The sequence below is a fragment of the Mustela putorius genome, unplaced genomic scaffold, assembly GCF_011764305.1.
Source record: "Mustela putorius furo isolate JIRA1106 unplaced genomic scaffold, ASM1176430v1.1 tig00000551_pilon_pilon_pilon, whole genome shotgun sequence".
Taxonomy (NCBI): domain Eukaryota; kingdom Metazoa; phylum Chordata; class Mammalia; order Carnivora; family Mustelidae; genus Mustela; species Mustela putorius.
In genome coordinates, this window is record NW_025421412.1 from 13,345,737 (window position 1) to 13,367,180 (window position 21,444).

Sequence of the window (21,444 nt, forward strand, 5' to 3'; positions counted from 1 at the left end):
ATAGTAATTTCTCCTTCTGAATCGCAAGCAGAATCACATTTATAACTTCACCTGCAACTGCATACAGACCTCTGGGAATCCCTGTGGGGGAACAAATAGTCAGACTCCTTTGACCTGCAGCAGGACCTTTAAGCAGAGTGAATTCTTTACTGTTCCATAATGGTTTGATGGAGGCCCTCACAGGGCTTGCTCTTTAAGCAGAGAAAGATCCAATAGGGAGACATGGCAGATGGAGATGAATGAAAACAGGCAAAGGACAGAGATGGGCTGACTAAGAATACAAGTGGTCTCATGGAGTCGGAGAAGAAAGACTCAGAGGTGGCATGTTCCACCCTCTTACCCACTACCACCACCACCACCATTTTCCTAGTCATGTCTGATAAGAAGTTTCCCTGACCTCTGCCAACACCCAGTCTGAATTGGCCAACTCCCAGGATGCTTCCAGAGCACATGCCTGGAAGCTGCCATGCTCCAGGGCACACAGATACTCTTCCAAGTACTTACCACATCGGATGATAGTTGCCGGATACTCATTTCTGACTCTACCCCACCCCCACCTCCACCCAACATGACTGTAACCCTTACCAACATGAAGCCTTCACTGTTGGATTCTCTATGCCAAAGACAGTACCTGGGACATATCAGGATTCAATACATTTGGTTGTTTGATGAATGAATTAGGCAGAGACAGAAAATGTAGAGAAGTTAATAAGCTAAAGACCTAGAGGGAAAGCCCAAGGACAAAATGAATCTCCACTGAAAAGCAACATAGACCTTCAAACAGTGGCTCTTATTCAACAGTGCTGAAAGATTAAAAAAAAAAAAAAAAGCTTAAGAAGAAATTGGGAATAGGTAGGGCCACAGAGAAGACCTCCAGAGTGGGATGACCTTTCCCATCAGAGGAGGTGAAACTGGACTCTTGCCTACTGAGATCCACTTGTCTCTTCACCTGGTCTATATTCAGCCATTGAAATGGACCTACTGTCCAAACGGCAATGAGCCAGATTCACATCATGCTTTATCTATCAAGTCTGTTTTAGTCACATGGAGTTAGACTCGATTTCTGGGGCCAGAGATCTAGAGATTGTCTGTGGGACTGGCCTTCTTCATTTTCTAATATATACAGTGAAATACTCAAATAGAACATCTCGACTAATAGTCTTTTTTTTCTTTTTTCAGCACCATTTGCAACTACCTGCAAATTTAAATGATAAAGAAAAGTTGATGGCATCATCTTTACTATCTTATTAAGCCATACTTCTATTAGTGATGATTCACTAGAGTACCAAGAATAGGTACACTGAAAAATTCTATAGCATATTAATGTGTTAAGCATCACACCACACTTAGTTCCTGGTATAATTTTGAGTTTCCTCTGGGGGGAAAAACAGTTCTTCTGGATTCTTTTTATAAAAAAAACCACCTTGAAAAAGCTTTCAGATACTCAAAGATGTGAATCTTGCTCCATTCCCTTGTGTATATCTGATTTAAAGGTTAATAAGTAATTAGGAAGAACACTCATCCAAAAATTACCAATTAATATCCCATCATTTTCATTAAAAATGCTATTAATTATATTGTTGTACAAGTGTCCTGGACTAATACAAAGTTACCTAAAGCAATTCTAAATCTTTTGGGGAGAAAGAGAAATTAATCAAAATCAATCACTTTTGAAAATTATGACTTGGGGTTGAGAGGCCAAACAAAAGAGGGTGTTAAAAAAATAAAGACCAGGGGCGCCTGGGTGGCTCAGTGGGTTAAAGCCTCTGCCTTCGGCTCAGGTCATGGTCCCAGGGTCCTGGGATCGAGCCTCGTATCGGGCTCTCTGCTCGGCGGGGAGCCTGCTTCCTCCTCTCTCTCTGCCTGCTTGTGATCTCTCTCTGTCAAATAAATAAATAAAATCTTTAAAAAAAAAAAAAATAAATAAAGACCAGCCTTGAAAATTTTCAAAGCAGACAAAACCAGGTTAGTCATACAAACAAAGTTTAATTTATCTTATTTTGCAAGGTTAACCTGACCTGGCTCACTTTTTGCTTTTATCTCTGAACGTCATAAGCAAAATGTGAACTGTTTCCCAAGGTAATGGGAGGTAAACACTGACAAGTTCTCTATGATTCAAGAAAATTCTAGTACTGTAACCAGTCATTGTGAAGGATAAACTTTCTCACAATAGAAGCTACTTTACAATAACGTACCCCTGAGCCTCACTGTTTTGGTCCAAGTGCTCCCGGTTTGCAAACTGTCTTTTTGGTTGTGTGTGCAATAAACTTAACACTAATTACTACTTTAGTGATTTGCTGTTTTTACTTTTGTTATTTATGAACTTTTGACAAGGGGAAATGAATGTCTTCAGTATTTAGTGTGGATAGAATCTGACATTGACAGGGTTGCATGGTTTATTTTATGTACCCAGTCATTATCACTATGAAAACCTATCTAATAAGATATCTTGGCAGATGTTTAATGTGGAAGTCTGGCAAATAGTAGTCCTTTGGTTCTTATAATGTAAAACAGCCCTTATAAATGAGATCAAACTTCAAAACTATACACATATATTTTGTCTGTTTCTAGGAGACTGTGATTGGAAAGTTATGATTAAAATCTTACATATTTTGTTCTATACCTTAAACTTTGTTCTACACCTTAAATGCTGGTGTTAGTCACTTAGTAGAAATCCACAGAATTCTGAAGTTGGACAGTTCATGATTAAAGTTGTACTTTAAGGACTCCACTAGATTTCATTTTACTTAACAGTGTTATGGATTTCCAAATTACTCTGTTCTCACCCTCTTATCCGTTGCCTCCTGTATGGACCAAATGTCAATTTCTACTGTGTGCATTTAAGCTAGGCTGGGCAGCTGGCTAGTGTTTGGTAAGGATTACAACTGGGTAAAGCTTCAGTTCAGCACCATTTTTATATGTAACAAACCTACCAGAAATACTTATCATCAATGAAATGAACCAAATGTGGTATTAGGAACTATATAATCAACCCAGACACAAACTAGTGATTTTCCATTGCATCATAGATATTTACTGGTTGCTAGGCAACCAAATATTCTGCCACTGACACCAGGGAAAATTTCTCTTGCTAAGCTTGGATTGGCCATTTTAGTAATTAGTTCTGCCCAAGACTGCCTCTTAACATCCCTGGCACAGAACTTTTTAAAGGACCCAATACAAAGCCCAACCTTGTGTTATTTGTAGAATTCCTGAGATGGGAACTCTTCCCCTCCAGGCATGTTCATCTACCTCTTCCTCACGTGGAATGAATGTCTGTCTTCATTGTTTCCATACAGCCCGTCTACTTCTTTTGCATCATTCCCACTCTGAATATTTGGAGAGGGCTTTCATGTTTTCTCCAAATCTATCTTTCTTCAGAGTAAACATACCTAGTTCATTTAGTTATTCGTTCCCAATGCTTCATGCCCCGTTTGCTCTCCCTTCCCAGGGGCACCAGTGGCATTAACAGGGATGAGTTGATGTTGTTCTATGGCTTAGAGTTACGGTTAATCACTTGGGGGCTTTCGGTGTTGTTGGTGAGTCTCATTAAAATGGGTGTAGGAATAAGAAGTCAGAGGGTATGGGACAGGGGTCTGATCTTTTTACCCTGACTTGGACAAGGCCACCTGGGAGACACCATACATTTGTGCCTTTACTAGAACCTCGGAAGACAAGCAGAAATGTTCAGTAAGACCTTCAGAGATGCTTACTAGGTTAATACAGTGTGAGAATAAACAGCTTCAGGGTGTGATGAGATCATCTGGAGTAATATTTTCTAAATTGGGCCTTGCATATGAATCATGGAAAAGTTTCTAAAAATACAGATTCCTGGTATCTATACTCAGACTTACTGAATAGATGCCTCCAGAAGTCCCCAAGGAAAAAAGAACATGTGGAAACCACAGATAAGGGGTATCCAACGTGAAGGTCAGTCCTTCCTTTGAGCTGATCTCTACCTAGCCCAGAAAGTTCTTTACCATGACAAGTTTTGGCTGCCTTTTTGCAGCCCATACTTTACTCTTCTGAGAAAGACTCTTTCAAATAATTAGTACCAAATAGTTTAGTATTTAGCTGTTAATTTTTCGAGACTCTTAGTCTCTCTGGTTATTTCATAAACCCATCAGAGCCGGAACTACATGTTACACATCCGGGTCTCTGGAGGAGTATGGCACAAGATTGGACAGCCATGGATTGGCTGGTGAGAGGTTTGGGGGCTGGTAGGACAAGCTCAGAGACAAAAGGGAGAGAGCTGCAGGAGAGCGGCTGTAACAGTTAACAATGACGGAGATTAAAGAATCCTTTCTTTCCAAAGAAGTTTCTTCTGCATTGTACTTGTGGCCTGCTATCAGACGTGAGTGCTAGAGTTCTTGGAGGACGCTGGTCTCTCCCCACCACGTCAAGCCTGATCTTTAGAGACACCAAGCAGTCACTCACAAGACTATGTTATCTAAACATGGCCGGGAGGCCTAGGATCCTTACATTTTTAGCCCCCTGGAGGACCAGAAGTAAACAAATTCTCTCTCTTCTGGTGCAAATCTATTATCTGACAAAGTCTACAGTGAGGATACTGTAATAGAATAGAAGTTCCAAAATGAGCATGAAAAGGGTCCCTTGGACAGTTATGTCGGCTTGTTACAAAATATCAAAGACCCATGAGGTTTTAAAATTAATTCAGTCTGGAGGATGAAAGACTTGGAATGATCTTGGACCCTGGTCTCCTCCTGCCACTCCTTCTCCAGGCAGAGTGGCCTCCTCACCAGGCAAATGGGAACACGTCATCCTCTCCTGTAAATCTTAGGAGGCAGAGCAGAGGACTCAGACTCCTACACGGTTTCTCTCTTAGTCACTGTCCCGGCCCCTTGTCCCCCTGACGGACTCATCCAGCTCTAGTCGTCCTGCCTCCTGTTTCCAGAAAGAGCGAAGTGCTTTTATCTCCAGGCTTCAGGGCTCCCTTTCCCCTGTGCCTGGCAAAGCTCTTCCCTCTCCACCTGGTGACCTCCTCCTCGTCCCTTGGGTCTCTGCTCAGAAAGCAGCTCCTTGAAGAAGAGATCCCAGGCCACCTTTCCTGCTGAAATTCCTCCCCAAGCACACTGAGTTCTATCCAAGTTTATTTCCTGCTTAGCACTTGTCATGGTTTGAATATAACTGAATTTTATTTTCCTGGGGGGTGGGGGTGGGAAGGGGACTGTTTCTGGCCCTCCGTTTTCTGTCACTCTCCCTAGAACAAAAACCCCGTGAGGTCCAGAAACTGTGCTGAATTTATAACAAGTTGTATTGCCAGGGCTTGGCCCACTGCCTTTCACTCTGCGGGTACTCAGGGTTTCCTGAATGCACAGCAGTCTGGAGAAGTTGTGATTCTTTGATTAGTTTGTTTACTTTCCTCTTGTTTCCTCTACTCCACTGTGAGTTCCCCAGGAACAAGGTGCCTGTGTCTTGTTTAAAACAGAGCGCTCAGCACTCCGTGGCGGCCCAAAGACGCCTCTAGAATAAATAAATGAACAAAGATATTGAAGTGCTCGAGGAAATGGAACTTCTTTCTCAGCAGCTTTATAGACCACTCCGAACATCTGGATCTACTAGAATTCTTCATTAAGAATTCTGCTCTCCCCATATTTTCCTGCTATCCTCATGCCCGCTAACAACCAAGCGCCCGACGGGAGCAGGAGAGAAGCGATATGAATTAAATTTCTCAAATGAGGCTGCTGATGATTAATTTTATTTCCCGAGCATCTGGGTCAGTGCTTCGTTTCATGGCAGGTGTGGAAATAATACCTTTGGTGTCATTATTAATGATTCTACGGAGAACTGGGAGCACTTGCAACGTTCTTCTGAATGAGATTTGAGATGCGGACCAGACGGGTATTTTTGAAAAGCCTAGGTGGGCTGCATGTTACTTTTCAACAAACACGCTTTTGTATTAAGATGGATCCCAAATGTGCCTTGGTATCCATATCCCTTATTCAGTGGAAAACTAAAAGCGATGGTTTTTTAAAAGAATACAAGATGTCACTTAAATAAGACGACAGTAGACTAAGTGAAATGTAAACATGCCTCCAGTTGAAACCAGTCATTTTGTTTTGCTTTAACTGGGTTAAAACCTCAGAGTTGCTCTCCCTTCCTCCTTCTCCTGGCAATAGCTCATCTTTGAAGGGTCTCACCACCCATTAGCCATAACATTATCACCACCTCAGTCATAAGAAATGGTCTCATCAGACATACTCTCAAGGTGCTGGCGGGACAGGCAGGACGGCCAGGTACGGTCAATTACAAATAAATATGTCAACATCCACCCCCTGAATCCCAAAGGTGGGTGCTGGGCTGGGGGAAGGATTTGTCCTCTGCCAGTTTCATTCTTCTTGGTCATGATGGTCTTGAGAAAGAGGAATAGAGACTAAGCCATAATCTTTGAGCCAAAGGAAATGGAACCCAACCAAGTGGAAAGAATATGATACTCAGTATCATCAGGTCAGTTCACAAGGAAATTACACACCATGTGCAGTCTGTCATTGGGGAAGATCCCCCAAGGGGCCCCGGTCTCCCTGGCCCCAGAAGCCAGTCCCCTGCTTTGGCTTAGACCTTAGCACTGGATGCCTGTTGCCTCTGACTCTTTGGGGACTTGCTCCCGCACACTGAAACAGACATGTTCTAGGTCTGTTCCAGGTTTCAGAGTCTCTGGTCAGGCTCCTTCCCTGTCCCCCTCCACCCACCTCCACCCGCCATGAAAATCTGCTTATTCGATGGATTTCAAGTTCTTCTCCTTTGTTAACACAGAAAGGCCTGAGGAACTTCTGGGTTCCTCTCAGGTAATGTGTGGACCCACCAGCGATTTTCTAATGACAAAGTCTTTCCTGTGTGCATGACTCAAACAAGGGAATCTGATGGTGGTGAGTCAGAGAGTATGGACGGGTTAGGGCCCTACCTTTGAATTTTATGGAGTAGTAACAATTCCTTAGTAGAATGGGAAATGGACACAAGAGTGGCTCACTTTTTCTTCCGCTGAGTAGGTCTACTAAGGGAAAAAAATAATAAAGCTCATCTGTTACAAAAACCTCTTTAGAAACAAAAGGAATATTATGATCATCAGGAAGGAAGGAAGGAAGGAAGGAAAGAAAGAAAGAAAAAAAGAAAGAAAGAAAGAAAGGATCTCTGAATAAAAAAATAAGATTTGCATTGAAAGAGTTTCTCTTCATGAAAAACTGTACCTTAAACAATTTCTGTTGCTCAAGATGAATAAATTCTAGAGAGAAGTTCAGGACAACAGCGTGTCTATAGGTAACGACACTGGCTCGTGCCTTGAAACATTTGTTAAGATGGTGATCTGGTGCTACATGTTCTTACCACAATAAAAATGAAATAAAACTAAAAGTTTTTCAGCATCCTTATTTTATAGCAGACCAGTGGAAATATTGTCCAAACTCAGAATAAGTCTCTAACCAGGCTTTCAGAACTGCTGAGTTGCCCACAGTGGCCCAACGAGCCGATCTGTGAATTTTAATAGCTCGCTGCTGCCCCTTGTGAGGAAGTCTCCATGTGACCTGTCTATCAGGGCAGCCAGAAACATGAGCATGACCCAGAAACACCTTTCGGGTTGTAAAGCAAAGAGCTTATTTGTACAAAGCCTCTAGCTTTGAGGTTTTATCTGTCTGTAGATTGACGGAAAATATTAAGTAGTAGGTAGCCTAGGAAGTGATTTGAATTTTGTGAGAGTAGTGGCATTTACAAGTGTAAGACTTAAGGATACATTTATGTATTTGCAAGTACGACAGGGCACCCCACGAGCGCTGGGTACAGGGATAGAACAATGGGACCCCCGTGCCTTACAGAGATAGATCACATTCTATCAGGATAATTTCTGAGCCTGGCTTTTGTGGATAGATGTGTGCCCTTTGAGCCAAGCCCAGACCAAAGTCAAGACCTAAGGCAGGCAGCTCCGTGGGGGGGAAGAGCATTCCAAGTGGAGAGCAGGCAGTGCAGAGGGTCCTAAGGGATAAAGAGGCCAGTGTGATAGGAGCTCAGTGGTGAGGGGGAGCGTGGTTGACTTCTGGGGCCAGAGGGCAGCAGGTCAGAGGGGCTGTGAGGTCAGAAATGAAACAGAAAGCTCCTAGAAGATTTGGGGAAGAGAGTGACACGACCTATGGGTCACTGTGCTTAAGGAGGGTGTGGCAAAAGCCAGAGCTATTCCATAGGTTTACAAAAGTCCGTATGTGACATGTGGTGGTTGCAGCCAGGATGGTCATAGAATTTAGGATATCTTCTGAAGGCAGAGAAAGTAGGACTTATTGCTGGAGGATATGGTGGTAATGGGAAGAGAAGACTGAAGCTGGGTTTCAAGATGTTTTATTTGATCAGGTGAATAAACAGCACCTTCTGAGAACAAAGACAATGGGAAAAGTAGGTTGAAGGGGAAACCAAAAGCTTATTAGTAGACGTACTGAATGGGAGAGGTCACTTAAATATCCAGGTAAAAATGTCAGGTGGGAGATCTAACACATGAGTCTAGAGCTTAGGGAGAAATCAGGGCTAGAGTTAGAAATTAAGAAATGTTCAGCATACGAAAGATGAGTAGAGCTATTGGTTGGATGAGGCCATCGAGGGGTCCAGTTCTCTGGAATATGCGCCAGAAAGTACCGAGGCTCCGAGGCAAGATCATGCTTGGTGAGTTACAAGGGTAAGGTGGTGGGTCACTGGCCATGAGGAAACACAGAGCTGTTCAAAGACCAAGCCCGGAATCAGGCGGGCATTTAGAGGTCAGAAGGAGGAGGACTCAGGAAGAAAGACAGAGCAGGAATGGCCAGTGAGGTAAGGGGAAACCAGAGAGTGGTTCAGCAACACAATGTACATAAAGTCTTCCAGGGATGATTCAGAGCAGGTGATAAATTCAGTCTGCCCTTCGTGATCGCTACCGACGGGAGGAGGGGTGTACGCTCTTCTAGTCCCAGTGCCCAGCGACCCCTGACCCACGATCAATACTTGTTTATTGGCTTTGAACAGAAGTTAAACATGGCAGCCTACAGATGGAATCTAGCCTGTAGGTATGTTTTGTTTGAACTTCAGGATTTAAAAATATTTTAATTGGTTGCTAAGGTTTAGAAATTGGGAAACTTTACACCAAAATAACGCATCTCAGGATCTGGGGCACCTGGGTGGTTCTGTCCCTTAAGTGTCTGCCTTCAGCTTGGGTCACGATCACAGGGTCCTGGGATAGAACCCTGCGCTGGGTTCCCTGCTCAACAGGGAGCCTGCTTCTCCCTCTGCCTGCCACTCCCCTGCTTGTGCTATCTCCCTCTCTAATAAGTAAAAATTATTTTTTAAGATTTTATTTATTTATTTGACAGAGAGAGAGAGACACAGCGAGAGAGGGAACACAAGCAGGGGGACTAGGAGGGGAAATGCTGGCTTCCTGCTCCGCATGTGTGGGGATCCATGTGTGGGGCTCGATCCCAGGATGCTGCGATCATGGCCTGAGCTGAAGGCAGATGCTTAAGGACTGAGCCACCCAGGCACCCCTCAAATAAATAAAATCTTAAAAAAAAAAAAAAAAAAAAAGAATCCCAAGGTTCTCATAAGGCAGGCCCCAGCTGTGCGTGGGTGAGTGGTAGCTGTCATATTCAGGGGGGTCCTGAGTTCTTCAGTTTCCCCTCTGCAGCCGGCACTGGTCCCTGGGTTTCCCCAATGGTGAGGGCACAGTGCCTCCCTCCTATTTCCTGCTGAGCTCTGCAGATCTTGGTTCACACCTCTTGTTTAGTGAAAGAGGCAATGAATGAATGAACGAGTGAGTGAATGAATGAGTCGTCGGGGCACCTGGAGCCCGCTCAGATTGGGGAGCTGTACAATAACACACAGAAAAGCCAGGGCTCAGATACAGACCCCTAAGTCAGGGCTTTGACTTTAAATCTTCGCTTTGTCCATTGTATTAGCAATGTCCTAAAATAAAACTGAAAGTCTGAACGAAAGGAAGGGGGGTTCTGACAACATGCTTTTTCCATTTTGAGAAAAAAATAAGAGTATTAAACAAATCGTGGTAAATGTGTCTTTCTTCTTAAGCTTTGGTGGGAAAATGGTTTCATAAGAAACTGCTACACAGACGAACAAAAGTTAGCATCGCTGCCCAAGGCAAAGTGAATAATAAATAAATGTAATTATTAAAGAATATAATTAAGGTTAAAAGAGATATTTTACTCCCATTTGGTTTTTAGAGAAAATAAATTTGCCATTTTTCTCTACGAAATATTTTTACCTATTTTCACATGTTTTAAACACAGATATTGCAATCATAGAATATCAACTGATCATCTCTCTTCCTTCTACTCAGTACCAAAGATTGGAGTTTTTGAAGCCTCCTCTCTCTTGCCAACTCCGACGATAGCACATGCCTATCCAGGGCGGTGTGTAGAGACAGTTTCTGAAACCAGTCTGGGCTCATGAATTAGACTACAGTGTTTGATTTCTGACATTTTCCAGGTTTTGATATTATTCTTATGGTTGAACTAAGTCCCCCTCCACCCAAAAGAGGAATTGAAGGATGAACCCCTATTCCCCAGAAGGTGACCTGATTTGGAAGTAGGGTCATGGCAGATATTTATGGCTAATGAAGATGAGGTCCTACCAGAAAAGGGGAGCCCTAACCTAATGTAACTGTTGTCCTTGTAAGAAGAGGAAATTTAGACACAGGCTCAGAGGGACGACCATGCGAAGAGAGACGCATGGGAAGAAACGTCTGAAGCTGCAGGCAGAGATTGGAGGTGTGTTGCCACAAGCCAGAGAACACTGAGTTTCCAGAAACTGGAAGAAGTGTCAAGGGGAACATGGTCTTGCCAACGCTTGACTGGACTTGCAGCTCCCAGAACTGACAGAAGATATATTTCTGTTGTGTTAAGCTGCCCCGTCTTTGGTAATTTGTTATGACAGCCCTAGGAAATGAATACAGAGATTATTTTGTCTAATTCTTAATTTTAGACAGGTTCGAATGCAGGTTTCTCGATGGTAGATGCTGTGTCCCCAGGAAGGTGACATCACTCATACCCACCACATAGGTGCTATCGCTAAGCAGGACACTCGAGAACTTAAATGGGTTCCAACTGCCCTTCACGGGAGCAATGGCCCTCCTCTTGTTCCAGAAGATAGAGGTAAACTCTTCCTTAGCATAGAAATATCTTGAGTATCAGGGGGTATCAGGTACTAATCTTGGCCCCAGAGAAATAACAAAAAAGCATCTTTAATGACCCTCTGGTCTTCCTGTGCCCCCTTTCATGTATGGGTCAGCTCTGTAGATGAGAGTTTCTTAACTTGCAGTCCATAGAGAGTTTCTAGAGGCCAACATAAAACCCTTGAGATCTTGAGATTTGTTACAATAGTCTGTATTTGGGGGAAAATTCTGTAGTTTTTATTCATTCTTAAAGATACTTTACTTCTCTACAACCGAAACAAGAAGGAAAGAGAAAGCCTGAGGACCCTCAGCGTGGTGGTCAGGATCAAGCTAAGGTTTTGTGCCTGGGGAACAGGGTGTGGGGATGGAGTGGGCTGATGACTTGGGGTGGGGACAGGATGAAGAGTCTGGATTTAGATACGTGCAACCACAGGTGAGTATGGACCATGCATATGGGGTGTTTGGTGGGCGTCTGGAGCCAGAGGGTTGGCAGGAAAGGGCATACACCCAGAATGGTGATGGAGGAGCACAGAGGTGGGAACTGAATGCTGAGCTGCAGACCCCCTTTCAGAACTGATCACCCAGCTGACTAGGAAGGGCCAACACTGAGCCTTGGCCAGTATCCACACAGAGGAGCAAGGAGAGCAAGAGGCCACACTAGAGGTGAAACAGGAAGGAAGGATGCGGTGACAGAAGACCTAGGGGTGTACCATGGGGAAGTGGGGAAAAGCAGGAGAGAATTGCAAAGCGGGGGCTGGCCAGCTTACAGAACGAAACAGAGACGTTGAAGACAATGATCAACAGCCATGCAGAGACGTTTGGGATCTGAAGTTCACTGATGATCATCCCTAAGTCTCTTTTGAAAAGCTGTGGGGATGGCTTTGTTAATTTATGCATTCTGTGAATGGCTATTCTCGCCTTTCTGCTACGTGCCAGATGCCATGCTAGGTGCCTGGACACAGAGATGAGTAAGACGCAATCCTACCTTTAGGAAGCTTACGGGCTTATACGGGGACACACACTCAGGGGTATAAACTGTTACATGGACATCTGAATAATGTCAGGAAGGGGCGAGTGGCTGATTTGCCCTGGAGGGCAGAAGTCGGATAACAGGGAAATGGACCTCTTATGCCAGAAGTAGAACTGGTGGGTCCAAGAGTAGTATCTGTCCTGCGCTTTATCATAATACCCCAAATCCGAATCACATGGGCATGCACACACACACCAACATCATGGAGCCACACCACCCTTGTTACAGAGACCTAGTTAGTGATGGTATAATGTTTGTAAACAAATACAAATATAAATAAATATATGTGCCTTGCTTTCTCTCTTTTTCAAATATTTATTTTTTTAGTACCTAAACTGGTTTATTCCTGGGGGCTTCTATTTAAAATGTTTTTGACACTTCAATATCCTAAGCTTGTTAAACATGAATATTCTTAAGATATTAGGAGACTTAGAATTCGTGAGACCAATGATTTATTCTATAAAATGAGTTAGGAGGAGGGAAAGGGTGGTGGCAGCTTCGGAGTCACACTTACCTCCAGGTAGGTCCCTTCCCCACCATCTGTAAGTTACATATGAGTCACTTACAACTTTGAATCTGCATCCACAGCTACAATGGTTGGGTGGATAATATTTACCTCACAGAGTTGTTGGAAGGAACTGATAAGGTGTGAAAAAAAAAATGCCTGGCAGATAGTGGGCTCTATAAGACTACAGAGATTTCTATTGGTAAGGAAATAATTGACTGAGATTATATTTTCAAATCAGGCCAGAATTGAGCATGTATTTTTAAAAACACTCAAGCAATTTCTTTTTTTTTTTTTTTTAAGATTTTATTTATTTGTCCGAGAGAGAGTAGAGAGAGAGAGAGCAAGTGAGCAGAGGCAGATGGAGGCAGAGGGAGAAGCAGGCTCCGGAGCTGAGCGAGGAGCCGAATGTTGGACCTGATCCCAGGACGCTGGGATCATGACCTGAGCCAAAGGCAGCCGCTTAACCGACTGAGCCACCCAGGTGTCCCAACACTCAAACAATTTCTACAAAGAATTTCCCTTTATTTGAAAGCAATTCAAGAACATGAAGTTAAGGTCAAGGCCAATGACATACATTTTTTAGTATGATTTTTACGAACTGTCCAAAATGGTCACCTATCATTTTCAATTTTAAAATTTTCACCCATACATATGAAGACTAAAATTTTATTTGCCACCAGCCAACTTACAGCCAGCATCCTGTAAATAACTTGAGCAGGATCTAATTTTTTTTTCCATTTTTGAAACTTAGCACCAAAGAGAGAACATTAAAAAGCAGTTTCTGCATCATATGTAGCTTCAGAGAAAGTGAAATAATTTACTTGTCAATTTTCCAATGGTGTATTACACTTCCAGGGTCGTACTTGTGTCTCCAATTCCTGCACAGAGCTCCCTCATTTTGAGATCTACTGAGATATTGAGAGTGGGGGCAAAGCACATGACTGTGCAGGTTGTGCACTGCACAACTCCAGGGGGTGCTGGTCACGTAGACTATGTTGAGAAATGCACCCACCCTACTGTACAGTCGTATTATGGAAGCCCTATCTGAAAGGCTTGAATACTTTCCTGATAAACACTCTCTATCATTCAACATTATTTACTGAGCATCTAATGTGTATGAAACACTGTTCTAGGCTCTGGGGATACAACAGTAGTCAAAAAAGATACAGTCCTCATCTATATGGAGCTTACATTCTAGCAGAATGGAGCGGACGCAGATAATGAACAAAAACTAAGTATGGATATGGTTTATCAGAAGGTGATCATTGTTAGGGAGAAGAGTAAAGCAAGATGATGAGGAAATAGAATGACAGTAGTAGGGAAATAACTATTTGAAATAAGGTAAGCAGAAAGGCTTCACCATTGGCATTTTTGATCGGAAGCCTGAAGGGAATGAGGAACAAGCTGCTCATACAACTGAGGCAAGAATATTCCAGGCAGAGCAAAGAGCAAATACTAACACCCTCAGGTGGAAACCTAGTGGGTACGTCCAGGGAAATGGCAAGGAGGTGGGGTAGATGAGGGGACAGGGGTAGGACTGTAGTCAGGTTACTGGGGGTGAGAAGCAGGTCTCCTAAGGCCTAAACAGCTTTCCTAAGGATTGGTCTTTATTCAGGTGAGATCAGAAGCCACTGGAAGGCCTTCAGTGGGGGAGTGACATCATCTCATTCAGGTGTTAAAAGAATCAAGCTGTCTTTGAAGGAATTTTTATTATGTAAAGTCTAAACAATTTCCCCAAATAACTCTAGGAGTGTTTTTTGCTTCTGTTTTGTCAAAACTAGCAACATGATTTAAAAAATTGTTTCCTTTCTTAAATTCAGTCTGAATTAACATGTTGAAGTAAATATATTAAATACTTCATCAAGTGGTAAATACCCAAATCTTTCATCTCAAAAAGCATTACAGCTAATTCATTTATTCCTTTCTGGATGTTTCAATTTGCAAAACAAGCCAGATTAGTTCCTCTCTCCATTACAGGGAAAAGAACCTGGAAAGAAAAATCTTAAACATCTCAACGGTGAGGGCGACTGTTTCCTGGATTATAAAGGCACAGAGATAGGGTTGGTCAAGGCTGCAGGGAAGTTAACTGCTCACGAAGCAATTTGCATTTTGTCAAGTTAACCTAGCTTGTAAAACACAATGTTCCAGAATGTTCTGGCCTTTTGGAAAAAAATGTAAGCAAATCCACTGTTAAAAAAAAAATATCACAAATGCCATGCATGCTCAGGGGTTTCAGTTAAACTGCAAAAAGGTAACAGTTGGGAATAAAGTCCAGTTGTCGTAAGAGCTCTGCTCAATTTTCCGAATCCTCTTTTATGAAAGTATTTATGTACGTACAATTCTGTTCACAAAAGCCTCAGCAAATCTCTTGTCTAACCACCCTCAGATTTGTTTAGTATGTATTTATGGACATTTACTCATAGATGCAAATGACTCATAACAAAAAATAAAACAAAACAAGGAATAACTTGGGTTTGCACTAGACCAGTCTCTATACTGATATGCCGACACAGTTTCCTCTTAATCTATTTTTGTGCATAAAGGTATTCCACAGTGTTTGAGAAAATATCTTGTAGCAAATAATAACAACAAAAATAATGCCTGCTTCAAACTTGATTTCTTGTAATGTCATGACTAATTTGCATCACTGAGCTGTTAGCACTCATACCAAAGATTCTTAAGAGTTTGGACACATATAAAGTTAGACGCTTTATAGGTTGGACACATCTTGGCTATAAAGCCAGTCAACAAAATCACTGTCTATGCTGTGATACTATTAAGAAGGGAAAATAACTACCATGACTATTCCCCACCATGTCTTGCCCTATGTTAGGCATCTCTCACATCTTAGGCCTGTGAGTCTTTTTAGTAACCTTCTGAAGTTGGAAATATTACAGCAATTTTAAATAAAAGGAAACTGAGGTCAAGGAGGTATAGTAATTTATCTCAATAATTTGCCTGTAACCAGCCAGAGTTCATTCAAACCTTGCACTTCTGTCTTAGGCTTGTTCCACTGAGTGACATGGTCTTATTTAAAAGAGTAAATAAGATTAAACAGCTTAAGTATGTCTATCGTCATAATTTTTCTTATTAGCTACCATTCTTGACTATCTTTTTTATTTACCTGTCCTCACTGTAAGAACTCGTAATTCTTACAACCACCTTGCAAGGTGATTGGGCCAGCATGGTGCTGGGGGTTGCACATGCTCAAGCCAATTTCACTGGCGAATATCCTCATTTTACCCATGAGACAAGAACTAAGAAGGGAGTGACCCACCCAAAGTGGGGAAGTGGTCAGGTCTGATTCTTGGGTCTGTCTTATTCTTCTGGCTGTGGACTCCTCTCACATTCTTTACCTTGTGACTACTTTAAAAATAAATAACATCACACTCAAACTGAATAATCTGAAAATTTATACTATCAAAGGGATCGGGTAACTTAAGGCAATATGTAATTTTGCTTCAACACTTCACAATGATTCTACTAGACACTCTGGAAAATGATCTTTAAAGCTCCACATTTTCATGGCTTTGTTCATGTTTTCATGCTAAACATACTGTTCTGGATCCTTTCTCTATAGGTTGGAATCCTCAAACAATTGTGGTCCTGGGTGAATCCACAGGGAGTTGATAAATTAGAAGGAAATGGAACTTGTTGTTTTCTTGACATTCAAGAAATATTTAGCCTTGATACACTGGGTATATCTCCCTCATATTTCCTTAACTAGTTTAAAGAATTGGAAGTTTTAATCCTAAAACGTTAGCTTCATAGTAAATAGGCAACAAAAGAAGGTTTGGATTAATACAACAAAGGAAGGGGGATGCTCTGGAAAATTAATTTCTCATCTCTGACCTGTTTCCACATCTTGAAGTTCTTATGATCTAGTTTTTAATCTACACTACTTTTTATAGTGGATGTTTCCATTGGTGACAACCACAGAAGCAAATACATACTTAGTTTACTTGTTTGACTAAAAGCAAAATAAATACTAATATAAAAATGTGCTTATACTGTTATATTTTATGTAACTATGATTTATCCATCTATTTATTTCTGTGTAGAAAAATAATTCATACTTTTAAAGTCTAATCTAATAAACTTTTTATGTGAAAAGTAGTAAAATAGGGGTATTTATTGAGATAAATAGCCTATCTAATTTTTAAGATTTTAACCCTTAAAAGACTTCTCTTGGTCTATAAATGTATCCTTCTGCTTTTAGTGTATAGACTCATTTTCCCTTTAAGACATATCTAAGTATATGAAATCATATTTCAGTTTTGACTTACAAATATCATAAGATGTAACTTCTTACTTCAAGATAGAAATCATCCCCCAAACATACCCAACCTTTCGATATCCAAGAAGAGGCTAACATCACTATTTTATAAACCCACAGCATGAGTTTTCCCAAGAGCACGGATAAACTTCTTTTTTTTAACTCTTTGGTAAGCTTATTTATATGAAGTTTTACAGACATGTAAACCTTAAGCTCTTTTTAGACCATGTATCTTATTAGAACTGTCTTAGACAACTTAAGATTCAGAGAAACCATATTTTAGGGCAAAATAAACCTCAAAGAATTATGGGTTAAGTCACCCCTATTTCCTTCAATGAGATATTTCATTATAATTCTCTTTCTACAATCCCAAGTCCCACCAGACTCAGTATATACTTAGGCTCTTACAATCTCCTAAAAAATTTCTTGAAATGGCCAGCCAGAAGCTAGCTTTCCCTTCTATGGATCCCCACAGAGGTCTCTTTCTCCCTTAAGGCACGTGTCCCTTTCTGCCTAGTATTATAGTTAATTTGCTAACATGCTGTATTTTCCCTCCCAGACAGTGAGCTCAAGGATGCCATCTTGAATCACATTCATTTCTTCTGCGATGGTTAACTTACACATAGTGGGTTCTCGGGAGTATTGAGGGTGACTCAAAAATTTCTTTTAGCCATGACAAACTGCCAAAGAGAATGAACAACCTATTAAGAAGTATTTCAGGAAGCCCTTGGTCAGGAAAGAAAGCCACAAGAGTAGAGAATTCTTCGAGAGGAGAAGCAGATTAACTGGCACATAAAAGTGACACATTCAATTTCTTCACCTTTATATAACCTCCAGAAGATCAAACGTTAATAAAATATTTATCTTCAGTTGTCACAAGCCAGACTTTGATTTAAAACTCTTGGGTACATGAATGTCATACCAGGCCCAAAATATACCATCATGTATTTTTAATTTAAACATTGGTCTGTGAAAAATTTATGTATGCCTAGTATAAAAAAAAAAGTGGGTGAAAGTCTCTCAAATAGTCAACACAAACAAGAAAACAGAACCTAGAAACAACTGTAGAACTCCCATACAAGTACCATGGAAGAGAGACCATTGGGAAACCCAATGTGCCATTGACGTGACCTAGAAAATGCATCCCCTTACCTTGAGGGAATCAAAGCAGGCAATGACTCTTCCGTTCTCCACCTGGCAGCTCTTGGGGGGGTGAGCAAATTTGCACTCCTCATCAGAGCGGGAGCAGGTGCCCCTCTGGAACTGCCTGCAGACCTCTAACGTCAGCCATTTTGTGTCTCTGACAGGGGCCACGTTCAAGGCCATGGTGCTCAAGCGCCGGGGACTCTGCTCGTTTCCGTCAAATGATGAAATCAATCCAGGTCCCAATGATTCTGAAACTACTGTTGTGAAAAACCCCACATGTGCGTCTGAAGGTAAGTGATAAATTGCTTAGTGAAGTCCAACCCAGGAAGCGGTGAGGAAGGGATTTGTCGGCGGTCAGTTACTCATCAATCAATATGCCCCACCTGAAGACTACGGGCCGCAGCAGAAGTACGCGCAGTGTCATCTCCGGCTGCAAACGTCCGAGTCTCTTGACCGATCTGCAGACACAACTGTTTTTAATAAAGTGACTTCAAGATCATGGCACTCCTTGGGAGAATATTCAGTTCTGACGCTCACCGCTCTTGACGGTGCTGGAAAATAAGCCACCTAGACGCTCAGATCTTGGCAGGACTTCTCCTTCCTCCCAACCTTCCCAAATTTTGAAATCGAGCAGTTGGCAAAGTCAGACAATTGAGGTATCTTCATCCACTGTAAGGTCAGGGTAACGTGTCTTTGACGGAAGAATGATTTGAACGCCACAAGAGCTCGAGCTGCAGCTTCCAGCAAAAGTGACTTCGCGCAGGCACTTTTAAATCACGAAACCTGCAGAACACAAAGAAAACATCAACTTACACCCAAACTCGGTAGAACTGACACTTTAAACTGTTTTCAGCTCTTATCTAGAATTTGCAAAAGTGCAGTTTCGAGCTTTGAGCTTAGAGGCTAGTGAAGAAAGTTATGCATTAGAGACACACACACACACACACACACACAGAGAGAGAGAGAGAGAGAATACGCAACTGCAACCGTATTGCAGAAATGATCTAGGCAGCAGTCCAAAAGTTAGGAATGACTCAAACACATGAGTGTGGCAGACACAATAATTAGGCATTCCGAAACAATCCCCATCTAATGTGCCTCATTGCCAAAACAGTGTATTCAAACCGTGGCTTCCGATTAATTTCACATTTAGGCCATTGATTTTATTGTTGGAAAGCTATCAACAATCATTCGGGATGTGTCTCTCCTATATAATACGGGTATTGGCATTTTGAATGAAGCATGAACTCCTTATCCCTTACATCCTTTCCGGTTTACAGAGATTTGAACTTAGAAATGGATCTGGTAGAAGCCTCCTAGTATTTATTTTTAGGTATCTCAGGCTTCCTCTCTGCTGTTAGTACTTCCTTCACGTTAGAATTCCCCTCTACCCTGTATGCACTCAGAGGGTAAGGACTATTTGTATTTGTCATTTCCATGTCCCTGGTGCCTTAGTTCATGGCCATTAGGGCCTCAAAAAATATTTACTGACCGATTTCACTGATGACCGCCTCATTGACTCAAGGGATGAATGCAAACTAGATTTAGCTTAGTTCGGTTTAGGTTCTAATGGAGTCACAGTCTACTCCATTGTGGGGAATGCTGGAGTTAAATCACATTCCTACAACAAAAATGTAATTAGTAGGGGCACCTGGGTGGCTCAGTGGGTTAAAGCCTCTGCCTTTGGCTCAGGTCATGATCCTGGGGTCCTGGAATCGAGTCCCGCATTGGGCTCTCTGCTCAGCGGGGAGCCTGCTTCCCCCTCTCTCTCTGCCTGCTTCTCTCCCTGCTTGTGATCTCGCTCTCTCTTTTTGTCAAATAAATAAATAAAACCTTTAAAATATATAATTAGTAAATTCAAATTTCTGAAATCACTATATTTCATTGTTTTTAATATTTTCAAGGACTACAGAGCCATTAAAATATTAGAAATTTAACACGGCTGGGTTCAGGAAGCATAAAAGACTGAATATCAGACACCGATCACTTTCATAAATTTTACGTGCTACAAGCTACTTTCAACACATACCTCGCCTTGATGTCCTTCTAAAAAATTTTAAATAAGAACTTAATGGAAACTGGAAGTCGATTATTTAAAATCAGCATGTACAAATACATTCAGGCAGTAATAATTTTTGCACGGCTCAGAAATGTTCCCTGAAAAAGTAGGTCTCATGGTAATTAGGTTTCGTTAATTCCAGGTAAACCGGGCCGAACGGGCTTCCTTGCCATAGGGTTTTGTTTTGTTTTCTTTTCGTCTGCTCTCCAGTGAGTCTCTAACAGGGGAAGAGAAACAATGGCATCTCTCAAGCTTATCTGATCATAGAACATTTATTTAGCAGGACACCTCTTGGGACTAGTAGGAAACGCTACTTCATCCCAGGACTTTTTTACTTGTTAGCAGAAGTGTTTGAATGAGTAATAACTGTATGTGCATTTAAGGAAATTGGCAAGCTCGGGAGCTATGACACATACCTAACTCCACGTGTAAAATATTTGAGGGGACAGGCAGGCTCCTGCTTGTCTGTTCGGCAGCGTTGTGTTCCCAGCAGCGAACATCAACTCGCTTAACTAGGCAGTTCAAGAAGAGGAGTTTAATAACCAAATTTACTCTGGGTCAGGTTTCGCAGACCAGCCTGGACCTGCACCCTCATTACCTCAACCCCCATTACCAACCCCCGCGGAGAACAAAGGAGGAGGGAAGCAAGGGAAAGAAAACATTCCTGCCTGGGGATTTCGTGGAGCCAAGGGACTACTAATGAGGTTTCAAATGATAGGGTGGCCCCATCGAGTTCAAGTTACACAATATTTCATAGAGCCCCTGAGACCTATGGACCAGGGTCTGATATTCCAGGACAACAAAGATGCAGGAGAACTCACCCCCAAGGCAGCACCAACCTTGGCCATGGCTTCAGGTGTAGGGAAAGAACTAGGCAAACACGTATTTATGCACAGAAGGTAAATGAGTAATGACTCAAGTATTCCTCAAAACCACGCAGGAACAAGGCTTTCAACTCAGTCCAGTGAATGGGGTGGCCATTTGCTTATACTTTTGGGTAAGAAAGTATTATTTTCCCGGGAAAAAATCGATTGCCATTTCTAGTGACTATGAAAATCCAACTAGAATTTAGCGGGTCAGGATTTAGGGAGGTGAACTTGCTTTTAAAACCAGTGGAGCTGGGGCATCTGGGTGGTTCAGTGGGTTAAAGCCTCTGCCTTTGGCTCAGGTCATGATCCCAGGGTCCCGGGATGGAGCCCCCGCATTGGGCTCTCTGCTCAGCAGGGAGCCTGCTTCCTCCTCTTTCTCTGTCTACTTGTGATCTCTGTCTGTCAAA

General features: G+C 42.1%; 1 protein-coding gene across 8 annotated transcripts in view; it reads right to left on the reverse strand.

Moving 5' to 3' along the window:
• Positions 1-21,444, reverse strand: part of MBNL2 (muscleblind like splicing regulator 2) — a 154,968-nt gene that overhangs the window by 88,660 nt on the left and 44,864 nt on the right. For all 8 annotated transcript variants that reach the window (XM_004746120.3, XM_004746122.3, XM_004746123.3 and 5 more), the window contains exon 2: positions 18,116-18,892. In XM_004746120.3, coding sequence (XP_004746177.1) covers positions 18,116-18,289 — 174 coding nt within the window. In that variant the 5' untranslated portion in view covers positions 18,290-18,892. The remainder of the gene's footprint in view (positions 1-18,115; positions 18,893-21,444) is intronic.